This window comes from Petromyzon marinus, chromosome 48, assembly GCF_048934315.1.
Source record: "Petromyzon marinus isolate PM22_M1 ecotype Great Lakes invasive population chromosome 48, UKy_Petmar_22M1.pri1.0, whole genome shotgun sequence".
Lineage (NCBI taxonomy): Eukaryota > Metazoa > Chordata > Hyperoartia > Petromyzontiformes > Petromyzontidae > Petromyzon > Petromyzon marinus.
Window position 1 is genome coordinate 867,704 of NC_133714.1, and position 16,387 is coordinate 884,090.

The following is a 16,387-nucleotide window of genomic DNA, read 5'->3' on the forward strand; positions in this document are numbered from 1 at the left end:
TAATGTGTATGAAGTTAAAATTGCATCAGCAATTCTCACGCTTTGGAAAGGCAGTAGAACAACAGAGAAAAACACTCCAAGACCACATCAAGACAACACACAGTCCCTTAATAGAAAACAATTGTGCGTTAAAATGGAACTCTCAATACATTGTTAAGGATTACATTTACAAATCACATTGGCAAATGTGGCTGTATCCAGCACTAATCTTCTGCTTCAGAATATTTTTTTAAGGAAGATTTACGATGCTAAGGGAGTAAGCAAGGTTTGTTGTTCCAAAGCGTTGGTGCTGCAATGGCAAAGGCTTTGTTACGTTTCCGATTCTTGTTCTTGGGATAGTTAAAACGAAGTTCACCATACACCCGTTCTCTCCCTCTCTTCCAGACCGAGCAAATACCGCTTAGCAAGTTACAAGTTATCTGTTTAGCAAGTTAGAAGTTATCGGTTTGCATCTGCATCATCGTCATCACCGTGAAATCAGCTTGTAAATTGTTTCACATCTTGATTTGACTTGTTTGTGTTTTAGTGTTCTCCCACTTACACATAGAGATTACTTACTTAAAGATTACTTTCTAACAGATTACTTAGTTAGAGATTACTTATAAATCGTACAATCACTATGCCAGCAATTTACTCCAAAAAAACCTCTGATACAAGCCGTTCATTTTGTTTCGGAGTAGCCATTTATTTACAACTTTAATTATTCAGTTTGATGTTTCGTGAATATTTTATCAGGAAATAAACTATAAGTAACATTAAACGATCAATGGTACAATATCTGTATTAGCTTAATTAGAAAAAACACACAATATGATTATCCTGGGTCTTGTATCATGCAATATCCTTCACCTAACACCCCACCCTCACGTTTAAACTCTCAGTTACACAAAGTATCCTTCACCTAACACCCCCACGTTTAAACTCTCAGTTATACAAAGTATCCTTTACCTAACACCCCACACCCCGTTTAAACTCTCAGTTATACAAAGTATCCTTCACCTAACACCACACCCCCTCGTTTAAACTCTCAGTTATACAAAGTATCCTTCACCTAACACCCCACCCTCCCGTTTAAACTCTCAGTTATACAAAGTATCCTTCACCTAACACCCCACCCTCCCGTTTAAACTCTCAGTTATACAAAGTATCCTTCACCTAACACCCCCACGTTTAAACTCTCAGTTATACAAAGTATCCTTCACCTAACACCCCACTCCCTCGTTTAAACTCTCAGTTATACAAAGTATCCTTCACCTAACACCCCCACGTTTAAACTCTCAGTTATACAAAGTATCCTTCACCTAACACCCCACTCCCTCGTTTAAACTCTCAGTTATACAAAGTATCCTTCACCTAACACCCCACTCTCGTTTAAACTCTCAGTTATACAAAGTATCCTTCACCTAACACCCCACTCTCGTTTAAACTCTCAGTTATACAAAGTATCCTTCACCTAACACCCCCACGTTTAAACTCTCAGTTATACAAAGTATCCTTCACCTAACACCACACCCCCTCGTTTAAACTCTCAGTTATACAAAGAATCCTTCACCTAACACCCCACTCCCCCGTTTAAACTCTCAGTTATACAAAATATCCTTCACCTAACACCCCACACCCCGTTTAAACTCTCAGTTATACAAAGTATCCTTCACCTAACACCCCCACGTTTAAACTCTCAGTTATACAAATTTACCCAGGCGCGAGAAGCAACAAAACGCTTTTTTAACATTGCTCTCATTTAAAATTATTTTAAGAAATATATCCTTTGATTTATGATTTTATTGTTTCCCTTCTACGTGACTTTACCGAAAGAACCAACAATATAAATATAATCTTCTTCCGCATGCCATCGATGTGGCTCAACAGTCACGACGAGAGGCCGTTCGGAGAGGCTTGGCGTGGCTTCTTTATGTTCCTCCTCCGTTGAAGGGGCGCAGATTACGGCGCTTTACTTTATAGCCTTCAGCTTGAGCTATGGCGTGATTGAATGCTACAGAGGAGATGGTTGACGCCAGCACCAGCCACGAACGTTGGCAGCACTGTGGGAAGATAACATCACGGGTGCCCAAGAATAGGTTTGTTGAGTTACGTGAGATACGCTGGCGATAAGCCCACGTAAATTATTGAAAATAAAATCCTAAAATAGATGACTTCGTCGTTCCAATGCAATTCATTCATCATCATTATAAAGTACAATGTACCTTTTGTACACATACTAAAAGAATGACTTGCGTCGTTGTTGGAGAATTTAAATAACAAAACAAATAAGCAGACAATATCACCACGTATCCCTCTCTCCACATTGAACAACATTCTCTCATATCCTTTTCGCCTGTAACATTGCCAGTCCTGCAGCATTGTTTAAAGCAAGCCTAACTCTGCTGATGAGGCAATGAATGTCAAAACTGCTCCAGAGTTTTGCTTGTCTTGAAATCAATGCTGCTGAAATTTCGCATTCCCAGAAGGCCGTGCGGCTGATGGGTCGTATAGGCAACACTTTGATTATATTTTATTTGGAAAGACCGATATGTGAAGGTGACATTGACCAATTAGTTACACAAATATAGTCCACGACTTTAACATCTGACTGGTGTCTGCTTCTTCTTTGGTTCTTTCGGTAAAGTCACATAGAATGAGAATAAAATAATAAATTGATAAAATAAAATAACACAATAATACCTTGATGAAGGCCGCTTGTGTTGTGGCCGAAACGTCGTGAGAATATTATTGTGTTATTTTGTTTTATCAATTTATTATTTTATTCTCATTCTACGTGACTTTACCGAAAGAACCAAAGAAGATTAATCCTTGGTGTCTGCTTCTTTCCTGGATGGGTTTAAATTGGCCGGTGCATAGATGTATTAGTGGTAAGACTGCCGTACCATGTGTCTGCTGATCACAGTGGGTGCTGTAGCATGTGTTAGGTTATAGAATCCATTACAAATATCACCAAAACGTATTTTAAAACAAGCAAGCTCTGTCATTGCGTTTCCAGTATCCTGAGTTCTCGTTCCATTCCCTCGTTACTTCATGATCGTTCTCTTGGCTCTACTTAGTCTGTATCTACATAGATTACATCGTGATGCAGAGTGTGTGGGGGCTGCAACGTGAGCGAGTGTCAATTGTTGCGTTATATCGCATGAAAACGAAACAATGTTATCAATGTTTAATTTAGCAGGAGATATATTGCCCCATATGACTATGTCGACATCACACGGGAAGGCACGGGTATCCTGTTAAAACAAATACGCGTATTATAACAATAACAAAATCCATTTTAATATTTAATCTGTACCCCTTAATTACACCGACACACGTATTTAATATTGATTCTTCTTTTCTTGCACGGACAGACAAATCGAGGCGCACGATCACTGTTATCACTGCGGGATGACGACGAAGCGACGTCTCGCCGTAGGGATGTGCACGGAGCACCCCGCGTGGAGCCGCGGTTCCCTTGGGCAGTTTTTGGTGTAGACCGGGGGGGGGGGTGGTGAGGGGGGGGGAGTCGGAAACGAAAAGAACAAGTAAGAGCCACAGTTTGTTGTTGTTAAACAACGACATTCGGTTAAAACAACTCGATATTTCAAGAGCCCGCAATGCTCTGTGGGTGAATGCAAAGACGGTGATGAGCGGTGGTGCAGCGGTTAGCGCGCTGCGCTCAAAACCGGGCGTCCCGGGTTCGATTCCGGCTCACGGTCAACACCCGTGACGATTTTCTGAACCGGTCCTGGGACTGCACTAGGTCGAATCGGCCTCAAATAAGAACCTGGCGCGGTGCGTAAAAATCGCCACTGGGGAGACAAAGGCGGCCGGGCGTGCTGCTGGCCACCGACCCCCTCTCGTGCGCCGTTCCGGCCTTCATAGGTGCTGCTCGATACCAACACTTGCCCCCAACAGTCTGTTAAGACTATACGGGGGATCTTTGTCTTTGATGGTGGGTCCCCCTGCGTGAATAACGATCACGAAGCGGTCCCTTCGAGAGCCGCGGGTTTTTGTCGACCCCTCCCCCGCCACCCGTCGTGTTGTCGGGGTGAGAGTTGCGCGCCGTACAGAGGGCCGCTTTGACCACACGACCTCAATCCCATCGTTCTCAGTGTGAGGATTTGATTTTCAGATTGGGGCTCATGAAATGTGTTAACCGAGGTCACGGCGCTGGTTTCGCTGGGAGTGATGTTATTATATATATAAAAAAAAATATGTACTAGGTAATCGTTACGATGGAAAAGGGTCCTTATAAGTATAATGATTAATTATGTTTTGCACGGTGGGATGCATGCAACAAATATCTTCCGGGATTGATACTTTTTTTTAGGGTAATAAACAACCTAAGTTCAACAAACCACTTTCCCCCCCTCGAATGGTTGAATTGAATTTTAATTTACTTTGATTCCAATCACGGGCGTTTGTAACGAGGTTGAGAGACCAGGGACACGTAATTGATGTATTTTGTTATTAATTATATTGGGATTTATTCTTTTGTATTTTGTTTCTAATTACTGCATTTGTTTGTGATTGGGAAGTAAAGGAGAAGGTAATAATTAAGGTTGCCACACAATCATTCGTTGTGAATTCCCAAGATCCAAAGGTTTTGTATCTTAAACAGGATTAAGTTTCTAAGTTATAAAATAGTTTTTAAAAACATTAAAACTCTCCTTGCTGAAAAGGGGTTTTTTTTGGAGTTCTTTAGACAACTGATTAATTTTTTTACATACTTTTGTTATTGTATTTGTGTGGTTTTTTTTTCTCAATCAGCTTGTGTTGGTGAGGGTCGCAGCGGCAGCGTGATAAACAGTGGCGGTCCAGACCACCCTTTGCCTGGCGACAGACTCCAGCACTACTATACTAAATACTACTACACTATACACTACACTATACACTACACAATACACTACTACACTATACACTACTACACTATACACTACTACACTAAATACTACTACACTAAATACTACACTATACACTACTACACTATACACTACACACTATACACTACTACACTATACACTACTACACTATACACTACTACACTATACACTACTACACTATACACTACTACACTATAGCAGCGTGTTAAACAGTGGCGGTCCAGACCACCCTTTGCCTGGCGACAGACTCCAGCACTACTACACTAAATACTACTACACTATACACTACACTATACACTACACAATACACTACTACACTATACACTACTGCACTATACACTACTACACTAAATACTACTACACTAAATACTACACTATACACTACTACACTATACACTACACACTATACACTACTACACTATACACTACTACACTATACACTACTACACTATACACTACTACACTAAATACTACTACACTAAATACTACACTATACACTACTACACTATACACTACACACTATACACTACTACACTATACACTACTACACTATACACTACTACACTATACACTACTACACTATACACTACTACACTATACACTACTACACTATACACTACTACACTATAGCAGCGTGATAAACAGTGGCGGTCCAGACCACCCTTTGCCTGGCGACAGACTCCAGCACTACTACACTAAATACTACTACATTAAATACTACACTATACGTTACTACACTATACACTACTACACTATACACTACTACACTATACACTACTACACTATACACTACTACACTATACACTACTTCACTATACACTACTACACTATACACTACTACACTATACACTACTACACTATAGCAGCGTGTTAAACAGTGGCGGTCCAGACCACCCTTTGCCTGGCGACAGACTCCAGCACTACTACACTAAATACTACTACACTATACACTACACTATACACTACACAATACACTACTACACTATACACTACTGCACTATACACTACTACACTAAATACTACTACACTAAATACTACACTATACACTACTACACTATACACTACACACTATACACTACTACACTATACACTACTACACTATACACTACTACACTATACACTACTACACTATACACTACTACACTATACACTACTACAATATACACTACTACACTATACACTACTACACTATAGCAGCGTGATAAACAGTGGCGGTCCAGACCACCCTTTGCCTGGCGACAGACTCCAGCACTACTACACTAAATACTACTACATTAAATACTACACTATACGTTATTACACTATACACTACTACACTATACACTACTACACTATACACTACTACACTATACACTACTACACTATACACTACTTCACTATACACTACTACACTATACACTACTACACTATACACTACTACACTATAGCAGCGTGTTAAACAGTGGCGGTCCAGACCACCCTTTGCCTGGCGACAGACTCCAGCACTACTACACTAAATACTACTACACTATACACTACACTATACACTACACAATACACTACTGCACTATACACTACTGCACTATACACTACTACACTAAATTCTACTACACTAAATACTACACTATACACTACTACACTATACACTACACACTATACACTACTACACTATACACTACTACACTATACACTACTACACTATACACTACTACACTATACACTACTACACTATACACTACTACACTATACACTACTACACTATAGCAGCGTGATAAACAGTGGCGGTCCAGACCACCCTTTGCCTGGCGACAGACTCCAGCACTACTATACTAAATACTACTACACTATACACTACACTATACACTACTACACTATACACTACTACACTATACACTACTACACTATACACTACTACACAATACACTACTACACTATACACTACTACACTATACACTACTACACTATACACTACTGCACTATACACTACTACACTATACACTACTACACTATACACTACTACACTATACACTACTACACTATACACTACTACACTATACACTACTACACTAAATACTACTACACTATCTTCTTTGGTTCTTGCGGTAAAGTCACGTAGAATGAGAATAAAATAATAAATTGATAAAATAAAATAACACAATAATATTCGAAAAACTACTACACTAAATACTACTACACTAAATACTACACTACTACACTATACACTACTACACTATACACTACTACACTATACACTACTACACTATACACTACTACACTATACACTACTACACTATACACTACTACACTATACACTACTACACTATACACTACTACACGATACACTACTACACTATACACTACTACACTATACACTACTACACTATACACTACTACACTATACACTACTACACTATACACTACTACACTATATACTACTACACTATACACTACTACACTATACACTACTACACTATACACTACTATACCATACACTACTACACTACTGCACTATACACTACTACACTATACACTACTACACTATACACTACTACACTATACACTACTACACTATACACTACTACACTATAGCAGCGTGTTAAACAGTGGCGGTCCAGACCACCCTTTGCCTGGCGACAGACTCCAGCACTACTACACTATACACTACTACACTATACACTACACTATACACTACTATACATTATACACTACGATACACAGACTCTAGCTCTGCCTGGGGAATTACCAAGCGTCCCCAGGCCAGCTGAGCGACGCAGTCCCACCGGCGTGTCCTGGGCCGGCTCCTGGCGTCTACTTTGTTATTTGCCCACTTTGTCATTCCCGAAAAGCTGTTGGCAACAGAGCGCCACCTCTGACCTGTACATTAATAGAGTACGTTGCGTTCGTGGTGGCTGTGGTGGGACCAACCTCGTGCCACTCACACTTGAGGATATCTTGGAGCAAGATTGCTTGAGGTATCATTGTGCAAGCAACCAGCCGTCCAGAGCCACTAGTTTGAGAAAACTACCCACTAATCATAACCTTGTTACATTTACGATATGATATGAATGAACAACCTTTTACTATCATCATCATCATCGTCACAGCCAGCTATAATCTCTCTACTGCTGGATGTGCACCTGCAGAGTAAACGATCCTCCTTGCACTCCTTGCAAGTCGTGGAGGGCATTCTCCTGGGGGCATTCCCTCCCTCGGCTGCCGCTCTGTTGTTAGTCTCGACCAGCGGGCACCACATCACCTGGATCTGCAGTCATCCTCACAGCAGCAGCAGCAGCGGCTTTTGGCTAACCAGGAACAAAGACGGCGGTCACCGCATCGCGCCGCTTTCAGATGCGCTTCTGCGGCCGTCTGGAACGCTCTTCCTTCCGATATTAGGACGACAGCGGGAGCTGTTGCACTTTGACATGATCATCATCTACATTGACAAAACTCATTTCTTCGTAACTGCGTTTTGTGTGTCGCTACGATCCTTCACCCCGACACCTACAAGAAGCACGGTTAGCTACGTACGGTGCGAAAAAAGTTCAACACACATCCTAACATTATCTTCCTAATACTCAACAGGACGTCTGCTTTATGAGAACATTTTCTAATCTAATCCACAAGTTGCTCTGACTCGAATCGATTCGAGCGTGCGTCTATGCGTGGATCTTTGCACACTTTTCAACCCTCCCCCAGGACATACCCACTGCCTATCTTAAAGTAGCCATTGTAAAACGCGTTTCATGACAAGTTTTTAAATTGACATTTGAATAGTTACTTTGAAATTCTGTCAAAGTGAAAACTTTTCATCGGCAAAGTGTTTTAAACGATGTAATGCGCAGTCTCCAGCTGTTATTATCGACTCAGTCTCTGGCCTCTCTCTCTCTCTGCGTGCTGTGAAGAACCTGGAACTATTTACCAAAACTTCAGCTATTAAATATAGTGTTTTACTTCTTTAAGGCCACAGTGTTTTTAGCTTACGTGATGATTTTTTGTTTTGTTTTGATTATTTGGACCTCTGCATCACTGCCATCGCAGTGTCGCCGCATGCATTCGTCTCGCCAAAGGGAATTATTCTCAGCAAGAACGTGTTGTGTTCTCTTTTTTTACTGTAGACCAGGACGAGATATGAATTCACTTAGAGGTGAAAGACAGGTAGCCTGCGTATTATCATGGGAAATGACTGAATGGCTTCTGTGAAGTTGCTCGCTCATTCGGGCTGATGTGGATATGACAGCTGAGCTAGGGCTCGCAAGGTAATGGGGGCTTTTTCCTATGATGTTCGATCGGAATATCTGTCAACTCGCCATGTATTATTATTATACGATATCCGTCAACACATTTCACGCTTGGGGGGTTCCCCATATGACTTATTCCACTTGTTCCCTTTAAGTCAATACCATATCACAATGAAAGCTATAAGAGTATACATAAACAAATGAATATATGAATACCAACATGGGTCAAAATGTCATCCCAGAGGGTTCGAAGTGAAGCGTACATCATGGGACCTCTTAAATAAGTGCATAAGTAAATACACTCATCAATCTGTCAGTGCGCGGAGAGATGACTTTTTAAAGAATCACGGGTGACTCTTAACCCAGGTCAAGATGGTGATTTATATATTTCCCAGTGTCACACTTTATTTCTGAGTGATAAAATAGATAAGCAGAAAATATGGCATTATTTTTCTGTCTACACAGACAAATAAAGTGCAATCTCAAGCAGCATTGGTTTAAAAATGTACCGGTTTTGACATCCAGTGTTTGATCAGCAGTCGTCTTTGGTTAAACCAGTGCTGGTGAACTGCCAGATGTTGACCGGTAAGGATCCTCGTCCCCACTTAGATATGGGTTCATTGATGTCCAGTGGCCACGGCTGGATCAGGGTCTGTATCGTAGTGAAACGGCGAGTGGAGGAGAGCACTGGCGTGGAATACTTGTCCACCTTGTTACACTTTCACTCACTCTGAGTGTTCACTTTCACTCACTCAGAGTGTTCACTTTCACTCACTCTGAGTGTTCACTTTCACTCACTCTGAGTGTTCACTTTCACTCACTCTGAGTGAGTGTGCACTTTCACTCACTCTGAGTGTGCACTTTCACTCACTCTGAGTGTTCACTTTCACTCACTCTGAGTGTTCACTTTCACTCTGAGTGTTCACTTTCACTCACTCTGAGTGAGTGTTCACTTTCACTCACTCTGAGTGTTCACTTTCACTCACTCTGAGTGAGTGTTCACTTTCACTCACTCTGAGTGTTCACTTTCACTAACTCTGAGTGAGTGTTCACTTTCACTCACTCTGAGTGAGTGAAAGTGAACACTCACTAACTCTGAGTGAGTGTTCACGTGGACGTCAGAGACAAGTGAGTGTTCACTTTCACTCACTCTGAGTGAGTGTTCACGTGGACGTCAGAGACAAGTGAATGTTCACTTTCACTAACTCTGAGTGAGTGTTCACTTTCACTAACTCTGAGTGAGTGTTCACGTGGACGTCAGAGACAAGTGGGTGTTCACTTTCACTAACTCTGAGTGAGTGTTCACGTGGACGTCAGAGACAAGTGAGTGTCCACTTTCACTCACTCTGAGTGAGTGTTCACGTGGACGTCAGAGACAAGTGAGTGTTCACTTTCACTAACTATGAGTGAGTGTTCACTTTCACTAACTCTGAGTGAGTGTTCACGTGGACGTCAGAGACAAGTGAGTGTTCACTTTCACTAACTCTGAGTGAGTGTTCACGTGGACGTCAGAGACAAGTGAGTGTTCACTTTCACTAACTCTGAGTGAGTGTTCACGTGGACGTCAGAGACAAGTGAGTGTTCACTTTCACTAACTCTGAGTGAGTGTTCACGTGGACGTCAGAGACAATTGAGTGTTCACTTTCACTCACTCTGAGTGAGTGTTCACGTGGACGTCAGAGACAAGTGAGTGTCTGCGCCCCGTCATCATTCCTCTGCCAGCTCGCATCGGCCCAAACCGTGACCCTCGCGATGAGGCCAACGTATTCGTGCCGAATATTTATTTTGCCGATGCAAAAACATGTTGGAATGTTAATTTATTTTTGTATTGTTTGTTACCGCGGTGTTTTTTTTTGCGTGCTCTTGCTGTTTTGATTCAGCGCCGAGACGTAGAGGGGGCACGGGGTGAACAGTGAGCGCCGTCAGATTCGCCGGTAACATTTCTCCATCAAGGTGGCATCTCGCGCAGCACGTGGGACGTGCCGATGGGTCGAGTGGAAACGGCGCAAGTGAGAAGAACTGTGAACGGGGGAAACAATAACAAAAAACACATAATGTATCAGCAACACCTGTATTCTTAAACGTCCAGGCAAGGCTGTGTTGTAAAGTATGGGATAGTATGGGATGTTTTTTGTTTGTTTATCTCGATCAAACTATTAACGCCACTTGGTGGGGAACCCGACGGACTTGGCCCTGCCACATATATTTATATACTTGGAATTTTGACCATTGGCTCTAGGGTTACAAACGGGGGGAATGAGGAATAGAGTCCTCTACCTACGGACGAGTTAGGTTCCAGAGGTCTGTTCGTAAGTCGATTTGTTCGTAAGTCCAACTTTACTCTTGTCGATTTAAAACACGTTGTACGGCATGTACACTAAACATGGGAATGGCTTTAAGAGTTGTATCATCTCCTGTGGGTGTACATGTCACTGGTCCGAACAGGCAACAGGACATACAGATAGGTTTGTTCGTATCTCTGAATGTTTGAAAGTCGAATGTTCTTAAATAAAAGAGTCCCTGTATATAGACTTTGTTATGGTCGTTATAATTTAAAATAATAACATATGAAAGGATGTAATACATTTTATCACGTATACAGTATAATTATTAAGGATATTACCAATACCCCAAATGAAGCCTTCATATGTCGCTCATAGGTGAAAAGTAATTATTTATTTTACCAGGTAAGGCCCAATGAACTATATAGCTGTTTCAGAAGCCACAAATGATAGTTCAACGGAGTGGCTCATCACGTGGAAATTGATTGCAGCCAAATCGTCTAAACGCGTGGTGATGTTTCTAAACGTAGACCACGGGAAGAGAGACTCAGGCAAACTCCACATGTACAGCAGTCAGGGTCGGGATCGAACCCACTACCTCCTGCGCACCAGACGAGGTAGTTAACATCTCCTGGCCACTGTGGCTCACCCAGCATTGTCAGTAGGCGCATCTTCATCGCGACCATGTTATAGTGACCCACCTAACAGCGCTGTTTCCAATAATGCCCCGTTTACCAAGAATGCATCCTAAGCACCACACGAGGCAATGCCTGCCCTGCACTGCCTTGGCTGAGATCCCTTACTGTTGGCCCCTGGCCCTCAGACCACAAACAACACCCCCATCAATCAAACAACAAGGAGCACTGTAAAACAATAACATCTGTAATCAATTTAATTCGTGTAGTTTTATTAACGAACCCCCCCCCCCCCCATATCCGTGCCTCTCATTGACCAAATCCCCTTACCCCCCTTGCAGTGCACGATGAGACTCGTGTAACGGTGACAACGGACTGAACATGGACGCTTTGAATGTCAGCAACGCAAACGGCTCTGCGGGCTTACTCCACGCGGTGGGAGAAGCCGCCCAGGGCTCTCACCAAAACCAGACCCAGCGCAACGTTTCCTGCCCGACTCGGCAGCAAGGTAAGGGACAGCGCTCTGCCCCACGTAAGCCAGTGGCAACAGGTGGATTATTTGCTCACGTTTAAAAATATCTACTTTTAAATACGAAGCACTTCGATGATGTCAAATGAAAGAAACAATTTGTTTCTCTAAAGTGGAGTTGGCTCATGTTTTTTTTTGGTGGGGGCGGGGGTTGGGGCAAGGTGTAGTTTATTTCGGCCTTCTTTACTGCTACGCTTACACGTTGGTCGAAGCCAGATTGTGGTGCAAACCCCACTCCTAATGCAGGGGATGACTCAGCATGCAGGAGCCTGTGACATCTCCTGGCCAAACGCCATTCGGCAGAGGCACGAGACTGACCCCCCCATCCCCCCTCCTGCGAGTCCCCCCAGAAGCAACGGAAAACTCTGAAGCTGGCCACGTGGGAATGTTCAAACGCTAAATGCAGGGTGGGGGGGGGGATACTGCTATTCCTCTGTCAGGAGTTGGAGCTATACCACCTGGAAGTCTGTGGAGATCAGGAGTTCTGGTGGACTGGCTCCGTGGCTCTAGTCGCTACAAGGGATGTACAGTTCTCCACTCGGGGCAGGAGTGGGCTGTTCTGAGCGCTGCGGTTGCCAGATGTTAACTGCCTCGTCTGGTTTACAGGAAGTTGTGGGTTCGATCCCAACCCTGACGTCTGTATATTTGGAGTTTGCATGTTCTCCCCGTGGTTGCATGGATTTTTCTCCAGGTCCTCCGGTGTTTCCTTCCACAATTAGAAGCATGCGTTTAGAGTATTTGTCTGCTGTACATTTCCACACGATAAGCCACTTTGTTGAGCTATCATTTGTGGCCAGGTCGCTTCTTAAAAATAGCTACTATATAGCTCAGTGGGCCTTACCTGGTAAAATAAAAAAGTTTAGGTTAGTCTCGTTCTACTGAACAAAATAATGAAGGGGAGCGTGAGACCATGGTGGTGTGGAAGCTTTGAGTCCAAGGCTATTGTGGGATCGCCTACCTTGTATATCGTTCCATATGCAGCTTCGGTTCTTTTCGGCCACAGTCATGCCCTCCCTTCTCTGTCCTTGCGAAATGTGGGCCCCTTTAAAAAAAAAACATCTGCGCCAGTCTGAAACGTTTAGGCTGGCCTGCCTCCAATCCATCCCGGGTTTGACCAAGCTGCAATTGTGTGAGGAGATCGCGAGATCCTTGAGAGATCAAGTCAACACCATCGCATTACAGAACCAAGAAGGGATTTTGCAGTGACCTGGGGGAAGTTTTAACCCAGCGAGAGACGGAGGCTACGCATAACTTCTCAGTGGGGAAAAAAGAAGCCCCATTTCGTATCTGGAAAATGCCCACAGCAGTGCCGTCAGTCGCCCGCATCAACGCAGCTGAAGGCGACTGTGACAGCGGAGGAGATTGTGACTCTCTCACAGTGTGACGAATGGGGGAAGCCGAAGAGAGAAGGCATTATGGTAGAGTGGCAGGGGGAAGGTCGGTTGAATATTCAGGTAATATGAAAGAATAAATTTCACAACCGTACTGCCAGAATGCGGTGGAAGGCATTTTATATTCCTTCCAGAAAGCCATTCTGCTTCGATGTACACGTTGGTTTTGTCGAGTAACATTACTACTTTCCATACTATTTAATGAAGATGCAAGCCACGATAAAATAAACCAGCTGTGTATACATATCTCGGTGTTGTGTCTTGGGTTGTCTGACATGAGTTGGAAGTGTTCTCATGAAACGTACAGAAATGGTCTGCAGTGACATAGCCAGAGGACCCCTGATAGTGACTTTAATATACTGTATATATGTACTCCTTTTAAACACACCCTCTTTCTCCAAACAGCCTGGAGCCCACAAGCATGGCACGTATTCATCTACAAGACAATACATGTAGTTGTGTTTATTAGCTGTGTTTATAGACAATAGCTGTGCTGAATGCAGCTGCCAGAGGTTTTACTTGAACACCAGCCGCTGAGCACATTACCCCTGAACTTGAGTCTCTCCGTGGGTTACCGGTCAGCTTCCGAGTGGAGTTCAAGATCCTTCTTCCCACCTACAAGGCGCTCAATAACCCCCCCCCCCCCTCTTACGTCCGTGACTTCCTCCACCCACATGTTCTAACGCGAGTTCTCCGCTTGTCTGAGTGTGGGCTATTGTTGCGTGTGCCGAGTTTGCGCCTCCGTTCAATGGGTGACCCGCGGGTCCTTTATCCCGTGTGACCCCCAAGCTGTTGAATTCACTCCCTGTCCAATCTGCTGAGTCCCTCCGTTTATTTGAATCCCGCCTTAAGGCATTTTGTTTCTTTAAAAGTTATTTCTCCTTTGTTAATTTTGTTGTGTGTTTAGGGAGTGTGTGGGGGGAGGGGAGGGGGTATTTATATCTGTGGTTAAATTATGAGCCTGCGTTGTTAATTTTAGGTTTAGGAATTGCATTTATTTATTGACTTGCTTTTAGCCCTTTGCAGCGCCTTGCGACTTCTGGGTGCAACGCGCTTTATAAGTGGTGTGAATTATTATGACCATCTTTCTATTGGCTTCCACCTGTTGTCAATCGTATGGAAATGAACAAATTCGGTTGAAAAAAAAAACCTCATGGCCTCTGACCCCCTTTGTCAGTTTCAGACCTTGCCGTGTCCCTGCGGATCGCCCTCTACTCGGCGATCTTCCTGCTCAGCGTGGTCGGCAACGGCATGATCATCGCGGTGCTGGCCTGCAACCGGCGCATGCGCACGGTCACCAACGTGTTCCTGCTATCACTCGCCGTCAGCGACCTGTTGCTCGTGCTCTTCTGCATGCCCTTCACGCTGGTGCCCAACCTCATGAAGGACTTCATATTCGGCGAGATGGTGTGCCGGGCCGTGGCTTACCTCATGGGTGAGGCCGCGCGATCTCCGTGGTCGCGGTGGCGCGCGTGCGTGCGTGTGTGTGTGTGGAGGTGCAACGCGCTTTGATCACCTAAGCGGTTTTGTAGCAGATTTATAATGGGAGCAATTGTACTTGAAAGGGAGTCCACACGAGTTGTCCTGGTGAAGGGAACTTTTATTGAATCCGTTCAACGCTGACGCTTGCAGGGCAGAGCCATAACCCTGGTTTGCCAGAAGGCGGTATACACAGCAAAGCGTGAACTCCAACTGGTCCTTCTGTGTGGGATAGAGTGTTTCCCCCTCGTACTTGTGGGCTTTTATTACAGCTGCTCCAGTAAACACTCGTCTATTAACCGATTACACCTTCATATATAGAGGATCACAGAACTTGGGGGCCAATTTGGCACCGGGTCGCCACGTGGTTGCTGCTGCTGCCTTGCCACTCGTCAGTGTAAATGTGTGTGTGTGTTGAACTTCTTTCGCACCGTATGTAGCCAACCGTGCTTAATCGGAAGTTCCGAGGGAAGGAACAAATGTTGTTGATGTCCAGCCTTTTCCGTCCCAGTCGTTGACTCACACCTCTTTATAATCTCTCATCATTTCGGCCGGATTTCCTCCAATCCCAATCCCCTTTATTCCACACCAAATCCCTTTGCCAGCGCCTTTGTTGTGTAACCACTTCTCCGGGTGCTGTTCATTTATCCCTTACGTGATTTCCCCCCCCCCGCCGCCACCCTCGATCCTGGCACGTGTCCCCACGTGACCTCCACAGGCGACGTTCATCGCGGTGTCTCGAAGCCCTGCAACAGAGGACACGGCGGCAGACACCTGAACGTGGCGATAGTGCGTGCAAACTAAGACACGAGAATATCATGAAATACAACAGCAAATCCATTTGCCGAATTTAAACTTCCATTTAATTGGGCAAATGGCGTCTTAATCATTACCTATCTACGTGACTTTGCCGAAAAAAAACAAAGAATAAACATCGTCATCATCATCTTTGCACTCATTCTCTAACCTAGTGTGATGGCATC

General features: G+C 43.8%; 1 protein-coding gene across 3 annotated transcripts in view; it reads left to right on the top strand.

Moving 5' to 3' along the window:
- CCKAR (cholecystokinin A receptor) overlaps positions 1–16,387 on the top strand; it is a 33,342-nt gene that overhangs the window by 8,503 nt on the left and 8,452 nt on the right. For 2 of the 3 annotated variants that reach the window (XM_032972261.2, XM_032972262.2), the window contains exons 2-3: positions 12,347–12,513; positions 15,103–15,360. In XM_032972261.2, the coding sequence (XP_032828152.1) occupies positions 12,387–12,513; positions 15,103–15,360 (385 nt within the window). In that variant the 5' untranslated portion in view covers positions 12,347–12,386. The remainder of the gene's footprint in view (positions 1–12,346; positions 12,514–15,102; positions 15,361–16,387) is intronic. The other variant, XM_032972263.2, reaches the window with a different exon arrangement.